At 46.2% G+C, this 19,760-nt stretch overlaps 1 protein-coding gene across 5 annotated transcripts in view; it reads left to right on the plus strand.

The window, feature by feature from the left end:
* The window catches only part of tmem260 (transmembrane protein 260), a 34,852-nt gene extending 16,697 nt beyond the window's left edge, over nucleotides 1–18,155 (plus strand). For 3 of the 5 annotated variants that reach the window (XM_084045550.1, XM_084045547.1, XM_084045549.1), the window contains exons 4-16: nucleotides 4,456–4,633; nucleotides 5,247–5,360; nucleotides 5,590–5,769; nucleotides 5,888–5,928; nucleotides 7,559–7,645; nucleotides 8,560–8,668; nucleotides 8,931–9,103; nucleotides 10,605–10,776; nucleotides 11,931–12,070; nucleotides 12,726–12,902; nucleotides 14,424–14,477; nucleotides 14,774–14,858; nucleotides 15,028–18,155. In XM_084045550.1, coding sequence (XP_083901676.1) covers nucleotides 4,456–4,633; nucleotides 5,247–5,360; nucleotides 5,590–5,769; nucleotides 5,888–5,928; nucleotides 7,559–7,645; nucleotides 8,560–8,668; nucleotides 8,931–9,103; nucleotides 10,605–10,776; nucleotides 11,931–12,070; nucleotides 12,726–12,902; nucleotides 14,424–14,477; nucleotides 14,774–14,858; nucleotides 15,028–15,282 — 1,765 coding nt within the window. In that variant the 3' untranslated portion in view covers nucleotides 15,283–18,155. The remainder of the gene's footprint in view (nucleotides 1–4,455; nucleotides 4,634–5,246; nucleotides 5,361–5,589; nucleotides 5,770–5,887; nucleotides 5,929–7,558; nucleotides 7,646–8,559; nucleotides 8,669–8,930; nucleotides 9,104–10,604; nucleotides 10,777–11,930; nucleotides 12,071–12,725; nucleotides 12,903–14,423; nucleotides 14,478–14,773; nucleotides 14,859–15,027) is intronic. The other 2 variants (XM_084045548.1, XM_084045551.1) reach the window with 2 other exon arrangements.
* Nucleotides 18,156–19,760: the final 1,605 nt, after the last annotated feature.

A 19,760-nucleotide genomic window follows, 5' to 3' on the forward strand; every position in this document is an offset into this window, starting at 1 on the left:
CTGGCCTGAGGGTGGTTACCGAGGACAACTACGAATGCCCAGATGATAATTTATCACATAACCATAGCCTTATTTAGTCACAGAGGAGAAAATAGAATTTGATAGCCATGATTAAGAGTTCCTTCTGCAATAAGGTTGCTCGTAGTGACAGTTCAGCACGCTATGGTGTTTTTGCTTGCACTGATTGGTTAGTTACCTGTCATATCAGCCCCTGGGGATATCAGCCCAAGGGGTTATCAGATATCACCCTCTCTGTCCTTTTATCAGTCCCCTCACGCAGGGAAAATAAAGCCTATGAAATTGTGTATCAATGTCGATGCTGCCTTTTTTCTCCTGCCTGGCTGAGAATTTTCAGTGCAATGCCACAGTACAGAGCATTTACCAGTGTCATATAATGAAAGCATGCTAAGTAGCTACCCCGGTGTCGCGGCCAGAAGAAAGCCCTGGGGTTGTTGTCAACGTAGGCCAGCTGGAACCCTTAGCCGGCCCTGGCCCCACCAGGAAACCTCCGCCATGGGTTCCACAACCTCTTCAGGAATGTGTGATTCTTTTCCAGAACCACCACTGCAGTGAGAGAACAGTGGAGAGCTGATCCGTGATGGCACAGCGGTGGCTTTGTCTGGTCCCCTGGGGTGGTTGTGTGACAGTGGGTCCCCTGGCCAGCTCCATTGTGAAGGTCCATTCACCACAGAGTGCTGGTGTTGGCTTTTTGTATATGTGTGTGTGTGTGTGTGTGTGTGTGTGTGTGTGTGTGTGTGTGTGTGTGCTGTTGTTTAGCACATGGCTAGTTCTGGCCCCATGTTGTAGAACTGAGGGGGGTAGACGAGGCAGGTTCGGCTTTGTCACATCAAAGTGATCAAGCCGTTCCTGTGTCCTTGCGGAGGACATTGCTGTATCTGTGCTCATTTGTCTTTTATTATTTCACCTCCCTGGAGATTGGTTGGTTTCCTCTGCTTTGAACTCATCCTTACCATTTATGTAGAAATTATTATTTCATTTATATTTATATATTTTTTTGCATTATTGTCTGGTAAATTCTCAGTGATTTTTTTATTAACAAAACTAGGAATTATTCGTCAGCAATTATTGGGATAGTTGATATCCCTGTATGAAATGAATCACACTTTACTTACTGTAAGTCTCTGTGCATATTATTCGCTGCATTCCTTTGTCATGCAGTTAATTACCCAAGTGATGGCATGGACACATTTTGGCAGTGGGGTAGGGGGGGGTGGGATCAGTTCAGAATGGAATAGTTTCGTTGTCAGCCATGTTCCTCTCCTGCCACGTCTCAACCACACGGCCATTGTCACAGAGCCACAACATTACACCACACACCAGCATCCTGCACTGCATTGAGTTGTGATAACAGGGAACATGGCCACAAACGGTGTCAGAGTCTTTTCCTGCTTTTATCTGCCTGCCATGGGAGCAGCGAGACGGGAAGAATGAGCGATGGGAGAGGCTCAGTGGCTGACTGCGGACCCAGGTGGTCCTTTGCAGACATACAGGTCATTTACACAGCAGTGTACACACATCACTGCCTGACAGGCTCTAATAGAGAGATGTGGCAGCCACTCAGGAGGAATAGACGAGTTGGAGAAGAGGTGTGTGTGTGTGTGTGTGTGTGTGTGTGTGTGCGCGCGCGCGCGCGCGCGCGACACACACAAACACATGTGTGCGTGTGTTTGACGAGTCTTGGCTGTCAGACGGGGCTTCAGAAGCCACAGTAGAGTTGGTTAAATTTCCTCGTCCGCGGACCCCCAATGGTGCTCTGCACCCTGCGCTAGCCTGAAACCAGCCCCCCTGCTAAGCGTATGAGCTGTGGGTTAATTGTCATGCAAGGGGGGGTAGATTTGAGGGTATGGGGGGTCTCTGCACCTCTACAAAAGTCCCCATTTCACCCCCTGCACCCCCCCCCACACATTCCACCCTTCCTGCAAGTTACTACTAATTCCTGAAGCGGCACGGGGGAGAAAGACGCTGCTATCTCTTATTAAGACCCACTGCTAGACGCCCCATCAGCACCCCAACACACACACACACACACACACACACACACACACACACACACACACACACACACACACACACACACACACACACACACACACACACACACACACACACACACACACCACACTTGAAGCTCACAGAGAACACAGAGGAAATAAAGGGTAGGAAAGAGAAAACCCACAAAAATGGGGAAGTAGTCAGCATGCAAGTTTTTTCTTCTCTCCCTCCTCTCTCGCCTTTTTTTTTCCTGATTTACTGCGGTTTCCTCAGAAAGCTCCATTGTTCCCCTCGCCTAAGTCTCATCAGGCCTTTTGTGGCCGACTATCACAGCAGCAGGCAGAGAGCTGGAAATGTATAAATGGTATCATGCCTCGTGATTAATGGCGGTGCTTATGAGTCAGGTCTGATAACAGGCCTGCTCTCTACTCAATTTCAGATACCGTTAATGGAATCTGTCTTCCGCGATTGTAATGTGAGAGCGCCTAATTTGCTATGGAGCTTGAAGCTGTCACCGGCGAGGGATTGTGGGGTCATGAGGGAGCTGGCAGTCGTTTGGCCTGCAGCTTGTATCTGCGGCGCTGAATAGAGCAGCTCTCTGCCTGTCAGTTAGCTGATAGGCTGATGAGGACTCTAAGCCACTCCACACAATGGCGGAGAGGGCCATACTGCCTGACTTCCCCTAATTGTCGAGCCCCAGCTCATATATTTCAGAGCCAGCATGCCGGGGACCGGGCTGCCCCCCCCCCAACACCCGCTGAACCCCCCCCCCCCCCCCCCTTCTTCAACTTCCCTTCTTCCTTTTTTCATCATTTCATCCTCCATCCTTACTATCCCCCTCACCCCCTCACTACACGCACTCCTCTCCTCTGCACCGTTCTCCTCCTTTTCTTACCCTTCCACTCTTCGTAGTTTGTCCCCTCTCTCTCTTTCTCTCTCTCCCCCTTCTGTCTCTCTTTTTAGTAAGTGGTGGGTCTTAGCGTATGACAGATTATCCCAAGTTTGCTTCAATTACTACTAAAGAGATGGAGACAGTACAGGAGAGGAGGAGAAGGGGGGGGGGGGTTGTGCATACATATTTTAAGAAGCCAAGGATAAAGTGCTATCTCCACTACGGTGGTTTTCTGTGCCAGTCTGCTAGAGATCAAGCGGGTGCTACAGAGTTCTCATGATACGCCAACGCCAGTGCGACCCATTAGAGTGGGACAGTGAGATTCAGGACTTGTCCGGATGGCAAACATGGGTCACGTTTAAAAGATTGTGATCAGATTGTGTCCCTGCAATGTTAAGTTACACTGAATAAAAGTGCTGTAGATTACAAGGGTTGTTAGTGTCATCTTTAGTTTTAAATATGAATCAAATCATGTTGGTAATATGAGTTAGACATTGTTAAAAAAGGAAAAAGGCATGGCAAGGTTATGAACATCCAAACGATACTTCAAATATAATGTTGTTAACGCTGACATTACAGCACAGCACTGGAAATTACAATACTCTCCTCCAGGAAAGCTTAACAGATTTAAAAATTAGAGCATAAAGCAGACAGGCAATCAGTTTTTGGAAGAAGAAAAAAAAACATGCAGTTTATAGTCTTCTGCTGATTATTGTCTCCGCCAGGCCGAAGGCGTGGCCGAGACTGTTTTTGCCTCTGTACGTCCGTCTGTGTGTGTGTGTGTGTGTGTGTGTGTGTGTGTGTGTGTGTCCGTCTGTGAACAGTTAATCTCCGGCACCGTTGGACCGATCGGCGTGAAACTTTGCGTGCAGATTCCCTGGAGGCCAGAGCAGAACCTCTGCTCCAAATCTTTCACATCGGCCTATTATAGCACCAGGAGGCCGATTTTTGCAAAAGATTTTTTTTTATATTACTCCTACAGATTTTGTCCAAATGTTGCAATTTATAGGCCCTGTTTGTGTCAGATTAAAATTTCTGCCATAGTGCGTTTTCTTCAAAACACACTTTAGAGGTCCGCCTGCTCGCCCGCCGGCCGGCCGGCCCTCCCATTAGCCGATTTCAATATAGGATTTTTTTATATATATTTTTTTGTATGTATATATTTATTTTTCAATGCACCAAGTCATATTCCTTTTATGTTAACATACTTTACTTGTACAATAAAATTATTGTGATACTGAAGGATTTTGCCCATCCACACATAAAATCTCATCTTTCTACATCTCTCCTTTCCTGAGATATGATCAGTTATGTCATTTTCACTCCAACATCTCTTAGAGGCATTCTTCTGATCATTACCAGGTTTTGAGTTATTCTCAGAGTTATTTTGTTTACAGACACACACAGACAGGAGCGGTTGCAATACCTTAACATGCCTTGCTGCAGGCAGGGCAAATAAGGAGGGGACTTGAGTATGAAAGTCTTTCTCACGTTGGGTGTGACCTTTCTAGCCTTTACTTCAGCTCTCTGCTCCCTCTACCTAACCTCAGGTTGTCTGGCCCAGGCCCGGGAGCAGTGCTGGCTGGAGGGGTGTTTGCTGTGTCCAGGCTCAGTTGGCAGTGGTCCATGGTGGCAGAGGTCTTCACCCTCAACAACGTCTTAGTTGGTCTGCTCTTCTCTTTGACTGCCAGTTTTCATTCCTCTGAGAGCACCTCACAGAGGAACAAGGTAGCTAGCACATCATACCTCTTTGATCCACTTTTAAAGGACCATACCAGTGTTACTACATGCCATCTGGCATATAGGTTACACAAACCATTTCCCCCAAAATTGCTTAATTGTTTTAGATATTTTGTCCATATTCATTGAATGCACCTGAACATTTTTTTTCAATGTTACCTAAAACTAACTGTATCATTTAAATCTCTCTTTAAGCTAACATTTGAGTTTGATCTTTTTTTTCTTCAGGTGTATTGATATCAATAAGCAAATGTTAATGGCTTTTATTATAGTAATACAGATTTTAGATACAACTAGGAAAACGGCCCGTCCCACAAACGTTGGAAGCCAGTCAAACATTTGACTGACAAAAATGTAGCCTGAGATTTACGGAATTATGCACTGACTGCATAAACCTATTGTTAAAAAAAAAGCTGAAGACGGGGACAAACTTTGCTAATGGTTAGAAGACAAAATTACAAAGACAAAATTACAATGGTAAGGTCCTTTAAAGTTATCACTTTTCTATAATCATGACTCAAGATCAGTTTAGCTAATATTTTAGTATGTATTTACCCCTGATTCTAGCTAGAATTAACACTTATTCTGTGCTCTATGCCAGGTGGCTCACTGGGGGGCGCTGTGTTGTGGATTGGGGCTATGTAACCAACACACTCTAGTACTGTATGTACTGGTCATCGTTCCTTGGGTGCTGTACCGACTTTACTCTCACAGGGTAAGTTCTGATGTCCCCTACTCCATTCTAGTATGACTACTACTAACGACTGCTGCCACTGTTAGTATGTTGGTATGCTAATTCATAGAAAAAGCTCTCACAGTGGAGGTTCTGCTCTGACCCCCCTTAATGTATTCCACTACCATTCTACTACCACTACCGCTGCTGCTGCTGCCACCGTTAGCATGTTGCTGTAGCATGCTAATCCCTTTCTGTGTGACTTTGACAGGAGCTGTCTGTGTGTGGGCTGGTGTCATTGGGTGCATGCTTCCTGGGAGGGTTTCTGCCCTACGTCTACCTTCCCATCTCCTCGTACCTCAACACTGCCCGTTGGAGCTGGGGGGACCAGACCACCCTGTCTGGCCTACTGACCCACCTTCTGAGGGCTGAATATGGCACCTTCAGCCTGGTACTGACACGTACGCACGCATGTGCACCTGCAATGACAATAAAGGGAATTTAATTGCATTTTGTCATATTGGGTTTCCTAATAATCGTCAAGTATGTCCTCTCCCTGTTTGACACAGGCAAAGACAGAGACCTCAGTGAACCTGACCATGATGCTGCAGTGAGTATACCAGTTGACAGCTACGGGGGTCCATTTGGGTCCATTTTTATAGTCTCATGTTAACACTGAGGATTTTTACTGTGTTACTTGGACTTGTCCACCCTTTTGTCATTGTCTCTGACATAAACCTGAGGCCTTTACACATTTCAAACATTGATCATAACCGCCATGCTCACTGATGCAGTGAGACACAGATACAGCATTCATTGCTGTAATACACATAATGTACAATTGATGAGAAAATACTTTTATTAAATGCCAATGTTATCAAGGCCCAGGATGACCGTATGCTTAATTTATACTCTGTTAAACTTGTAGATTGGCTATTTTTGGTGCAACAAAGTATAAATTAGGCTTTACTTACTTTGTTTGGCTCCTACTGTACAGGGTTTGCCCATCATATCACAGACTTACGATATGCTCCATGTCAACAAGTCAACAGTGCAGCGTTTCACGTTTCTGGCGTTTTACACAGAGATGTTTTAACCGCATGCAAACTGATCCACTAGTTTGCACAGTCAGTTCCAGAGCCTGCCTCCTCTTCCTCCTCTACCTGGCAGCTTTTGTTCTTCCATCCCATTCTGGTCTCTCTCTCTCGCTCTCTCTCTCTCTCCATCAAAGCAGAACTGAACCTGCTTAGATGGCCAAATCTGTGTTCTGTTTCTCCAGCAGTTTGAAGTGATCACTCAGCTCTGCTGTTTAAGCGTGACAAGCTGTGATGACAGACACTGCAATATAGCTGGAAGAATTTTATTTCTCTTCTCCAACAAACCGCCACCCCACCCCACCCCTACCCTTCTTCCACCTCCACCCCATCCCCCCCACCCGCCTCTGCTACAGTCATCCCACTCCCGGTATCTCTCTCCAGCTGACGGGATGGGGAGTGTTCATCTTAAGACCCCCCACTACTAGCTCCAGCCCCTCCCCGCCCCCTTTCCCATAGCCCCCGCTGGTTGACGGACAAGCACACCTTCATGACGGGCACGAGAGACGAACATGGCAGGCGTGTCACACTGGAGACGTAAACCCGCTTGTGAAGCTGACATAGTCGCACGGACACACACACACACACACACACACACACACACACACACACACACACACACACACACACACACACACTGACACTGACGCAGGCAACGGTTCAGCGCATCCACACATTTAGTGTACATTGAGAGAGATAGAGACTCAATAAGCTGTCAAATAGAGATGGGTATTAAGGAAGAGGCAGGGAAGTATCTCTCTCTCTCTGCTCTGCGAAAGTGCTCTGTGACTGACAGGCACTGCGGGGGGGTTTCAGTGTGTGTGTGTGGTGTCGTTGGTACCCGTCAGCCTGATTGAAAGGGGGTAGCACGCAGTTCTAGGAGTTTGTTTTGATAAGGGATGGATGGGTGTTTTAGAAGGGCATTTACTAATTGGTGTCCTTGAGTCTGGCAGCTGTGGAGCAGTGGGGTTGTGCAGAGCTTGGTCCTCAATGTCCATCATAGGCTTGTGTGTGTGTGTGTGTGTGTGTGTGTGTGTGTGTGTGTGTGTGTGTGTGTGTGTGTGTGTGTGTGTGTGTGTGTGTGTGTGTGTGTGTGTGTGTGTGTGTGTGTGTGTGTGTGTGTGTGTGTGTGTGTGTGTGAATCAGGGCTCAACTGGACCACTGCCTCACAGATCTCTCCACCCCTGTTCTGGTGCTGGCGGGGACAGGCATACTCCTCTCCTCCTTGGACAGGTAAGACAAGTTTGGCAGTATGCGAAAGACATCGGACTCTGTCTGTCTGTCTGTCTGTGTCTCTTTCTCACACGCGCACGCGCGCACACACACACACACACACACACACACACACACACACACACACACACACACACACACACACACACACACACACACACACACACTTTGCACCAGCCACTTGAACCCAAAAATCTAATCCCTCTGAGTGAGAGACGTTGAACGAAACCCACCATCACATGCTGATCTTAGAAAACGGAATACAAAGACAACCAAGGCTCCCAGCTGTCACACTACCCACTACAATGCTTATGTGATCCACTCATTCGTTCTAGTAGTGTCTTTGCTGGGGTCTGTAGGGGGGGGGGGGGGCACTGATGAGGACTAGCAGAAAACCTAGGAACAAGGCCGGCCCCCTGGGGTGCACTTAAATAAACCTGGCTACACGCACGCACGCACGCACACAGGTGCACAGTGCAGTCAAACATGCGCCCGTGGTCTGGTTAGTTTGGACATTCATTTTAAAAGCTATGCTATAATGCGTTTGTGATGATGCAGTGGTTGGCACCAAATACATTATGACTCACTCAGCGTTAGATAATCAGTCATGCACTTCTAAGCTAACTGGGGTATATACACACCTGCTGTTGGCTGGTGCACAACATCCATTAATGTTTTCATAGATTGATTCAACACAAAGATGGCTTTATTACTACTGAATTAATTACTGAATAAACATACAGTTACCATATATATATATATATATATATATATATATATATATATATATACATATATACATACACATACACACACACATACACACACACATACACACACACATACACACACACACACACACACACACACATTTAAAAAAATGTCATTTGATCTCATGGTGAATGTTGTCCTAGGCGGTGTTGTACTGTGTCCTGGCTGTTGACCATCATGCTGTTTGTCTACTCACTGTTCTTCGCATGGAGAGCCAACCTGGACATCAGCAGACCCCTACTGCTGGGAGTGGTGAGCTATGAGCGTTTAACCACTTCTTCATCCACATTCTGGTGGAAACGAAAATAGAAGATCTACAAGCTTGTGAGCTTGGTCCAGATTAAGTGGTCAAGGGGAACCATGCGCTGCCAGAGGCCCTTGGGTTTACATCACATCCGCTTGCTGAGCTTAAGTGTGTGTGTGTGTGTGTGTGTGTGTGTGTGTGTGTGTGTGTGTGTGTCTGTCTCTGTGTGTGGCATGCGTGCGTGCGTGCGTTTGTTGCCGGCCCCTGCAGGTTGAGCGTTTCTGGATACAGAGTGATGCTGTGGTGTGTGTGCTTGCCGGCCTTGGGCTGAGTTTAACACAAACTAGGCTGGAGAAGAGGCTGGGTTGTGGCAGGCTGTGGAATACCAGTGCTTGGTTTCTCACGTGGGCTCTGTTGGCACACATGATACACTCCAACCATAGGTGAGCATTGTGGGGACAGAGCAGGACACTGCTGTTGGATGATTGTAGTTGTGCATTCCCCAAAGGACGTTTTATTACAGCTGGGTTGTTTCGAGCATAAATCTTTTCCTCTGACTTTGATGTGCGTGTGATTTTTGTGACTTTTTTTTTACTCCATGTGATCATTTAGGTTTGGATGGTTTTGCGCTCATTGCCGCTCAAACAACCAGAGTCGAGGTGCCGCTTTCAAAATATACGCATATATCTCACAGAAAAAAGAAAAGGACGTATGAGTCTTGCTCCATTTAAAATATTGCCTCTCTTTATTCAGTTAAACCTATGATATTTTGGGGCGCACTGGTAACTGAAGGGTTTGTACAGCAACCATATACTGTACTGTAGTTGCAACGTCTCCGGTTTGACTCCTGCTGGAGCCGTGATGCACGTCTTTACCCTCAGCTTCCGGTCTCTGTACACGCTCCCATCTCCAAGAAAATAAAGCAGAAACTGACCAAAGAAACCCCATGACATTTAACTGATTAGCGGTAATATTTTCCAATGGAGCAAGTGTCTCACCTCCATTGCTTTTTCCATGTGATAATTGTAAATACATTCATGTTGATTGTACCTGGGGAAAAACTACCTCTTGTGTTTTATTTGCAACAACTTTGCTGCACTCCCAACTGTCTCTACAGTATGGTTGACTTAAAGGAAATAATTAAAAAACAGACTCTCTTTCTCTTTATAGTAGAACTTGATTCTAGCCTCCTTCTAAAATCCCTGTGCATAACTTTTCCCTGAGTCAACGCGATTTGTTTCTCCCCTGCACTTCAAACTTGAGGCCTGAACTCCACATGTCAGGTTTCTCTATGCTCACCCCATGGTAGAGGCTAAAGAGAGCCACGGTTAGCACATAGATTCCCTTCGCGGTGCTCAGTCTGAGATGTTAGCCGTCCGAGGAGGCAGATTACACTAGTGCGGTGCCGGGTAGTGCCAGACAGCCATCACTGAGCGGCTTTGATCAAGAGGAGAGCATGGCCCATGTTGTCAGACCCCATCACACCTGTCTCACCCATGATTAGATAGGCAGCCTGAGCATGATGCTGAGGGGCTGACAACTTACCCTCAGAGAACCTTGAAAGCTATACACAAACACACGCGCACATGCAATTACCTGTGACACACACACACTTCTCAGTGGGAGTGAGGAAGCATTCAAGCCATACTGTAAGTCAGCAGTGTTCAAACTGCGGGTTGAGACTCAAACTTGGGTCACGGGCGATTATCTGTTTGGGTCACGTATTTGTGTGTGCAGAAACATTGGAATGGTCCAGTAATGAATAAAGAATTTTACATTAAATGTTGACTTTTAAACATACTGCATTGAGTGATATCTGTTCTTAAACTGACTGGTATGTGTTATTGTACATTTTAATTTATTATCATGAATAAATACTACGCTGGGTTGAGTCGCAACAAGCAATGTAAAAAGTTTGTCTGTGTGTCATGTGTGGTCATCTAGGGACTGTGATCAGAGCAGTAACAGTGTGGTGGAGAGGTTCGGCAGAGAGGTTTTGGCCTCCGTCCCGGCTGATTCCATCATTCTCACCAGAGGAGACCTGCCAGGAAACTCCTTGCGCTATCTGCACTACTGCCAGGCAGTGCGGCCTGATGTACGACTGGTCGACCAGGAGGTCAGCAGCACTTTGCATTCACACCACCATGTCTTTGAATACACTGATTGGTTGTATGTGAACAACGTCATTGGCACATTATAGGGCCCTATCTTCTGCCCGGCACAAAGTGGTGCTGGCCAAAGCGCAACTGTCATTGCTATTTCCCAAACAGTGCAGTTGTAATTTTTACGCCCAGCTCCCCCGTTGTATAAATATCAAATGATCTTGCACCTATTTAGCACCCATGGGTGTGTTGGTCTTGAAATGAGGTGTGATCTGGAGCCAACCGGGCACACTGCTACTGTAGCTTATGCACAGGCTTTGTGCTTAGACCAGCTTTTAGTTAGCATTAACTCCCGCTCAGTAACAGCGTAGATATTTCTGTTTAGACAACTAATTATTGGGATTAAAATGCGCTCAGGTGCTCACAATGCGTGCCCACTGATTGCAATCAAAATCCATCCAATTTCAACACAGTAACACTCCTATCAACATGGTAGATGACATTTCTGAGGGACTCCTCTTTAAGATTCAAAGAAATATTATTGAACAGGGCCAGATTATCAATATATGGTATTGGGTGAGTGCCCATTTTAAGCCACATGAACCCTATCATCCGTATTCTGGGATGAGTATTCAGTGAAGACATTTGGTGCAGAGGGAAAAAAGGACGGGGCCTCGTATAAACCCATGCGGGACTCCGATCAAGGAAGCATACAGGGTTTAAGTTAAGTGCAGGGGAGATATTGCGCTTATGAGCTTCAGGCAGTACCACTTGTCAACCGTTAGGTGTCCTATCTGACACAGGGTCTAAATTTGTCAGTGGAAGAGTAGAGAGACCACTTCCAACCACTGCAGATATTATAGTTATATAATTAACATACTTTACCATACACATCGGTTAAATCATGTTTTATTCATTAAAATAAGTTATGGATTGCAGCTTTACAATGCATTAAATGCAATGAAAGCGCAATTTAGACTAACAATCATAGCATTAATATTTAGTGTGTTCCCTCCAAGTCCCTCCAAGGAAATTTGCATAGCATGCTGAAATGAATGGATTCCAAAGGCTTACTCGAAAATCAAACAACCCACTGTCTGCTTTGGAAAATGGTTGTCAGTAGTGTTAAGTGAAACTGAGTTAGTCTCTCTCCCTATGATCTCTCCAGATGATGACCTACAGCTGGTACGTGGCCAAACTGGGGCGGCATCACCTGGGGGTCCACTTCCCGGGTCGCTGGTGGGACCCGATCAACCCGGAGGAGAAGGACACCTTCAGTCTGGAGCTGTTCCTCTCCCACAACTTACGGTAAGACATGGAGCAGAGAGAGAGAGATGGAGAGAGAGTGGAGAGAACAAAGAGATGGCCTGGGTGGAAGAATAGAAAGCTGTGAGACGAAGAGAAGAGTGAATGAGGAGAGCTACAATGGAGTGACTGGAAGAGTGCGCGTGATATAATGAGGTGGAGAACAGTGGAACGGCCGATACAGCAGTGAGTGCAGGGCAGAGATAAGCCCATAGAACTGTTGCTGCCGTGAGAGGAGTCTGATGAACTGTACAAGTGCGGACTAATCTACTCGATTTGCTTAAACGCTTTCCAGGCAGATAGGACTGCTCTCACCACTCACTGCAGGGAGGAACAGAGGACCAGGCATTAAGACAGGAGACCTGTTAATACCAAGCCCACCAGGGGGCAGTATTTGCCAGGCCAATGCGTCTGTCTCCCAGAGGGGCAACACTGACCTGTGGGATTAACCCTGAGGGCCCACAGTGGTGGGGAGGAGCAGGGAGGCTAGTGGGCAAGTGGAATGTGTTGGGATGTGAGATGAATACCTGGTCGGTTATCAGCTGTCACCTGGGCTGAAAGAGGGAAGTGTTTTAAGGGAGATAGATGTGGGTGTTTTACCTCCTGTGGTCCTGGCCTCTCTGAGCGCTGTGAGAACCTGGCCTGTGTGTGTGTACAGGAGGGCCATGTTCGCTTGCATTGGGCTACCAGACGGGGACTCCAGCTGGGCACAAAGCTACACTCGCTGGCCCCTGGGCGTGTGTGACCACCTAGTGCCCGCCCAGAGGCAGTTCCACCCTGAAGAGTGGGCCCAGCACACGCGTGGCATCTACAACTGGAGTGAACCACACAACAGGTGCGCGCATGCACGCACGCACACGCACACACACACACATTTTTACGATCTAAGCTTTCTTTGTTTAAAAAAACTCACAAGGTTTTGATTAGTTATTTTAAGATATTTTTTGTTAATTTCTACTTTATTTTGAGTGTAGACTAGAGAGAGACAGGAAACTAAGGTTAGAGACAGGGACGTTGTAAATATTTGGTCACACTATTCAATCAGCTAATAATGTAATCATTACACGGCACTAGTACCATTCACGGTGTTAATTACATCCTACAGAAATGTTTCTTCCTCATCATCATCAACAACAAAAAAGCATAAATATCATAAATAATAATAAGTAAATACCATAAATAAAAGGTCTATGTGGTCTCTGGTCATTTCTCCAGCGAGGTTTTCCCTCTGTTCACCATGATGTGATTCTTTATGAATTAAACCAGAGCAAAGACATTATGCTCTCGGGCCATTCGGAATGAGACTGAAGATGAAGCATAATGAGTTTCTTATTGCTTTTTGTCAATAAGTGTGTCAAAAGTGGAATTAGTCAAAGCTCCCATATTATGTCTGCTGTGCGCGCCGGCAGCAGCCCCTCCTTCACTTCAGATACCCACGACTGAATACTGTGACATTATTTCCCTCACCCTCACTACAAGCGTGTCCGCCGATGCCCACGAGCCAAATATTAGCTCAGCAACCCTGTTAAAATATTCTTTTGAAGAAGAGGTCAAGTGTTTATGGGCATCAAAAAATGAGGAGGGGGGGGGGCTGCTGTGCTGTGGTTTAGTCCATGTCTAATATATGCTGGCTGGTATTGTTGAATAATCATTTGGTGCTCATGAAGCAAATTGAACTATATACATATACTGTATATAAAAGGTCTGAGAACGTGATACGGCAGTGGTTGGCAGCTGACCAATCGGCGCAAGCTAAAGTGCTGCCGTATGCTGAACAGTCAACACAAGCATCGTCATTGCTGAAGGAATTCGCAATGTCAAACTTGGCCGCCAAAACATGGTTCCTTTGAAAGGTGTGGTAGAATTCTCGAGTAACTAGGGTTTAACCGGGTGCAAAGGAACCAGAACAGAGCGGGAAAAAACGATCTTCGCTGCCAGCAACACCTGCCTGGTTCTTAGCTAACTCCCTGATTTTCTGGGCCATGTTAATCTAATTATTAACCACATGAACCCCAGTGTCCCTTTCCTGAGCATGTCATAATAGGTCGGACATTTGGCAAAAATAGTCAAATATTCGACATGCAAGCTCATTGCTTTAAGTGATTACCTTAAATTGCGGAATGCTATAACGCTCTGCACTTGTCATAGCCCTTGTTATCTAATGTCATGGCTGCCTAGTTGATAATCTGTATATATACAGTGTATACAGAATAGTGTATACTCTATATACTGTTTACTACAGTACATGCACCTACGTGAATAATCATTTATAATCAGTGGAACTCTGCACAAGGCAAAGCCTGTAGCTGTTTAGATAACAATATCTTTTAATTTCCTTCTGTGTGTCTCTGCACAGTTTCCATCCTGCGTCCTGGGAGCACGTTGCTAACGAGGAGATGTGGCAAGCCAGGTACGTTGGTGTTTTTATTTCTCTCTGATACCGCTGCCTCTCTGCTCTCTGCTAGAGCAGGGGGGTCGTATACCATAGCAGGCAGATAGAAGCTGTGTCACGACGCACACTAACCACCGGCCCGCTACACAACATCTCCATAAACCAGTCTTGTGCGGTAGAGCATCTGCATGTGCTTTCTGCTTGCTGCCAGAATCTACATAAACCACTCTATTGGACTGGTGCGTCAGAGAGCGTGAATCTGCATGGCTCATCCATCCAGCACTTAGCCCTGAGTGCTGCGTGCTTTGTTTCAGGATGAAGACGCCTTTCTTTCTGTTTGACCTGGCAGAGAGGATGCAGGGAGATGTGAAGGCTCGCCTCTTTGAGCTCTCTTACACCGTGAGTCTGCCCTTAACACACAAACGCAAACATAATTCACCAGGATCAACCTGCTCACTTTTAGAACTCGCTTTTAGCTGGCAGGCGTTGTAGAGTATTGGATAACATCTGCCTCTGTGTGTTGTGTCTGCATGTGTGTCCGTGCAATGTGCATGTTTCCACCATGCAGCTGTACAAGGAGATTGTGGAGGCCCAGTCCGACTACCCTCCCAATTGGGATAAGAACCTGGCACTGGCCTGTGAGAGGCTCCTCCGCTCGGACCACAGCGGCCACGACCCAGACACCCTGCTGACTTGCAGCGCACGCCACTTCAGTCTCTACTTGGAGAAAGAGCCTGCCGATCCACAGGCCGACGCCATCCGTTCGGCTGTTTCAGACCTGCTTCAAGAGAGAGACCAACTCCGCCAGATGAAAAACCAATGACCCCAATCCAAGTCCAGAGGGATCTATACATGGAGCTGGAGACCGTGCCAACAGTCCTCAATCCAAAACGCCGCCAGCCAGGGACAGAGCCTGAACGAACCAGTCTGTTGACAGGTGTCGTTCTAGATGTGCAATATAGGGTGGCAAAGGTTGGTTCTAGTTGGAACTGTAGCACTTCTGTAGGATGCAGATATCTACAAATGTAGGTGAGGGGAAAGTTACAATGTATATTTTAAAAAACTGTAATATGGAACCCATGTGAGGGAGTTGGGTGGGTTAAATAGGATGCTGTGGTGAGTGGGGCACTGGGTTCAAGATTCAATATTTTAATTGTTACCCCCTTGATTGTTATCCCTCGAGAGAGGGCAAATAGAGCTCAGCACATAGATCTGAGTTCTGCGTCATTGGATAGATGTTCACTGTAAACCCAGGGGTCTCCTGGGGACAGGCCCTTGACCCTTGTCTGACCCCAATCAAGTTGCTTGTGTTTCCCTTACAACTCAACTTGTTAACTTGCTCTATCGCTTTATCTCATTTTTGGTCTTTCTCACAGCTTTTAACATGATGATTATTTGGCCTCTGCCTCCTGCTGTTCCAGTTATTTTTTTTATTTTTTAGGGCCGCACAGAACTGAGATTGAGGGAAACCCACTGTGGGGGCCAAAATGAGAGATTAATTTAATCTAGAACAGACTTGTAATGTGATGTTTCTTTATATGCCCCTCGTTCACTATGACCGTCATTGACCACCCTCCCCTCCATCCATCCCGCCTTCTCTCCATCCATTCATCCCTCCATCAGTTTATCTTAGATGGTCCTTTCCACATTAAAAACTAATGGATTCCATGAGCGTTTTACTCTCTTCCTTCCTGACGACAGGGTTATAATCCCTCATGGATTTAAATGAAATTCGAAATGTCACAATGCCAGGGACCCTCTTTTAGAGGTGTTTGTGTGCCTGCATACAGTACGTAGCTGTGTGGAGGTGTGCATGAGCATACATGTGCACTTGCTTGTATGGGTATGCAGTATGCAACGTGTCTACAGGCAGCTAGCAACCACATGCAGCGTGAAGTGCTTTCGTCTTTAGAGAAGCACAAGTCACACTAACCCCTACGACACACACAGACACGTAAGACCCTCAAGCACTCTGTTCCCTGACAGATGGACTCTCAGCCTCATGAAGGTTGCTTTGAGAGAGACTGTGGCACGCAAATGCCAGCAAATGGACATGGAGAGTCACTTAAGATGAGAAAAGATAAAGCTTTATTGATCATCTTTATTGTCATAGCAGCAAGAACATGAGAACAAAACACAGGAGAGGTACAGGTAAGCGTAAGAAACAAACCAAGATGGATAAGACTAAAGATACAAATACAAAACTGAGATGATGGCCCTAGATATCTGCACTGCACCTCTGAATGAGTGAACAACATAAATGTACAGTTAATAATAGGAATGAATATCTATTGCTACACATCTGTCATCAGTGAATATATGAATGAATGTGTCAGTCAACATTAATGTGGGAACACAACCTGACAGAATTCAGAAAGGGTCACATTAGTCTGCCTACTTACCCTACAAGATTTCCCTCCACACACTCTGATTCAAATTAATGATCAATGCTTATTATCAAGCGCTGAAGTTTCTTAACAAGCACCGTTTAACTTTAATCCCTATGCAGAGATGCAGGTGTTACAGCAGCAACAGCAGCCAGTAAGAATGAAACACAAGACAGGAGTTAAGCTACTGCTAACAGTAAGTGTCAAGAGCCATTGATCATTTGTTTGAATCGGCTGTGTGGCGGGAGTTCTTGTAGGGAAATAGGCAGACTAATGTGACCCTTTTTTATTTCTGTCAGGTTGTGTTCCCACATTATTATTGACTGACATGGATCAGGATCACTCAAATGAATTGAGTGACTGTCAACAGGAAGTGATGTCCATAATTCACGCAACGCCTCATGAGACACTGGAAACTATATGTACAATCTCTCAAAAATGAGTATACGGGTGGATATAAACATGGTCCATTAACAGTATCAGCACTGAGTACAGTATATGAATGAATATACAGTGAACAATGAACACGATATATACAGTATATGAATTAATATACAGTATGTCCTGTCTATCAACAGTGATGAGAATGTATATTTATATGGTGTTGAGCATTATGTTTTTGCTCCTTTGAGTCTGTCCGTCCGTCCGTGAACAGCTAATCTCTGGCACCGCTGGACCAATCGGTGTGAAACTTTGCACGCACACTCCCAGTAGCCCAAGGAAGATCTGCCGCCCCAAATGTTTCAAATCGGCCTCACGTTGGTGCTATAACAGGTCCCAAACCTGCCCTGGGTAGGCAAGCCGGCCTGGTGGGGATCTGCACTCCGAAGAGTGCACTTTTCTAGTTTCCTCTGTTTCCTTGTTGTAGTCTACAGCAGAAGACCTCAGGTGGAGACATTCATTTAAGACGTCAGACGTTGGTGTGTATTTTATTGACTCTGGGACCATACGAGTTGCTATGTCAAGGTGATGCCAGTGTGCTGCTGCCATAAGCACTCATAAAAGCCTGTCTGCCGGCTGTCAGAGATATAGGACTAGAAAGCCGACGACAGTAAGCAGGTTTTCTGTTCACAGGCCTGACTCTGGTGTTCCCGTCGCTGGCGGGCATTTGAGATGGGACCGAGCGCAGATGGTTTGCTTTCTTTTCATCCTTTTATTTTTATCGTCAGGTTTTTTGAGAAATACATTTAGTATTTCCAGTGTCATTGTTCATATTGTTTACGCTTTCTTCTTATGTTCAAATGTACCCAGAATAATGAAAGAATATTACTTGAACTGTGTTTCGCTATCAAATCGTTATCTGATTTCACTTGAACCTTTTGTATCGGTCTGTATTCCTGGTACCAACATGCACTGTTCTCTCATGTGTTGTCCCTTGCCTGTTTTACTTTACTTTCTCTCTGTCCTCCCCCCTTGTTACCCTCCCTCTCTCTCATCCTTCTCTCACCCCCCAACCCCTCCCTTCCTCTCCTCTCCCCTGTCTCTGAGAGTCAGTTGCCCACCCTAAATCAGCAAGCTGCCGAGGATTGTGGGAACCCGTGGAATCGCCGTGACCAGGGATGCAGGCAGGGAGCCACGGCAACGCTGGAATGTGGGGCGTCTGAGGAGATAAGAGCTGTGAGCCCAGCCAGGGAGAGGGGAGGGATGGATGGAGGGAGGGAGGGAGGGAGAGGGTGTGGGGGGGGGGCTGAGAGAGGGTGAAACAGAGACAGGGAAAGTGGCAAGTCTGTGAATGGGAGACAGAAACACAACACTATAACCAGCCAGAGAGAGAGAGAGACAGGAAGAGAGAGAAAGAGGGGAGGGGGACTTAGGGGGGCACACACTGGAGATGGGAAGCCAGCCTTATTCCTCTTTGCATTTCATTTACATCCCTGGCCGTATCGACCAATCGGATTGCGAGCAAAGCCCAGGGCTTAGGAGGGGAATAAAAAGACAAAATGCCTTTGCTGCTCTCATCCCTCCCTGATAATACCCCTTCTGTTTTTCTTTTCTCTTTTCCTCCCGTCTATAAGTAGATACTGTCCGAAATGCCAGCAGAAAAGCGACACCTCCGCGTGCTGTGTATCTCAGATAGACCGAGCGGGAGCAGGGGCTGAAAAGGCAGCTTTAGCAGCCGGGCCTATCTCCTCTCTCCTCTCTCCTCTCCCTGGCTGGATGGAGGCTTGGAGTGGAGTGGAGTCAGGGACGGGGATGGGGCGGGGGGTATGGGGTGTTGGTTAGTGTTTTGGGTAGAGAATGGAGGGTGTGAGAGGCATGATATACTGAGCTGGCCACAGATTTCGCAGAATCTTATACTCTGGAAAAACTTTTCGCCTGCAGATCCCTTTCCTAAGCAGGAGAAACCTGTTTCAAGGATGTTTACGAGGTGCCACCCATCTTTGTGGATGCTGCCAATTCCAGCCACCAAACTCCACACTCCTATTTTTAGCACGGGATTGTAGGATGATTGTTATTGTTAAAGTTGTGAAGTTAGCAGGTTTATGTAACACAGTCATCAACTGTCCGTCCATTTGGTTCCTCTCACTGTAGTTAACAGCGAGCCTCTCAACACACCAGTGCCTAAACTTAAGTATGTATTTGCATGCCATAAACACATATTTTCCACATAACCACTTAAATAAATCACCCAAATGGCTGTTGTCATGAGCACAGCATGCCTGTGGAGCTTAACAAAAAAATATTGGTTCTTCAGCGGTTCTTTGCAATGATTGACGTGCTATATAGATCTGCCATATAAAAAAACCCTGTTAAGCCCCTTTATGGTTCTTTAGCGGTTCTTTACTGGTTCTCTACTTGTTCTTCATTTTACTTTAGGCACCTGATGGTTGCATATATGGCACCGTTTGACAAAGGTGCTACATGCACCTTGATAGGTGCTATATAGAACTAATAGTCGTTCCCCTATGATTAT

Source organism: Gymnoscopelus microlampas (genome assembly GCF_963454915.1).
Source record: "Gymnoscopelus microlampas genome assembly, chromosome: 20".
Taxonomy (NCBI): Eukaryota; Metazoa; Chordata; class Actinopteri; order Myctophiformes; family Myctophidae; genus Gymnoscopelus; species Gymnoscopelus microlampas.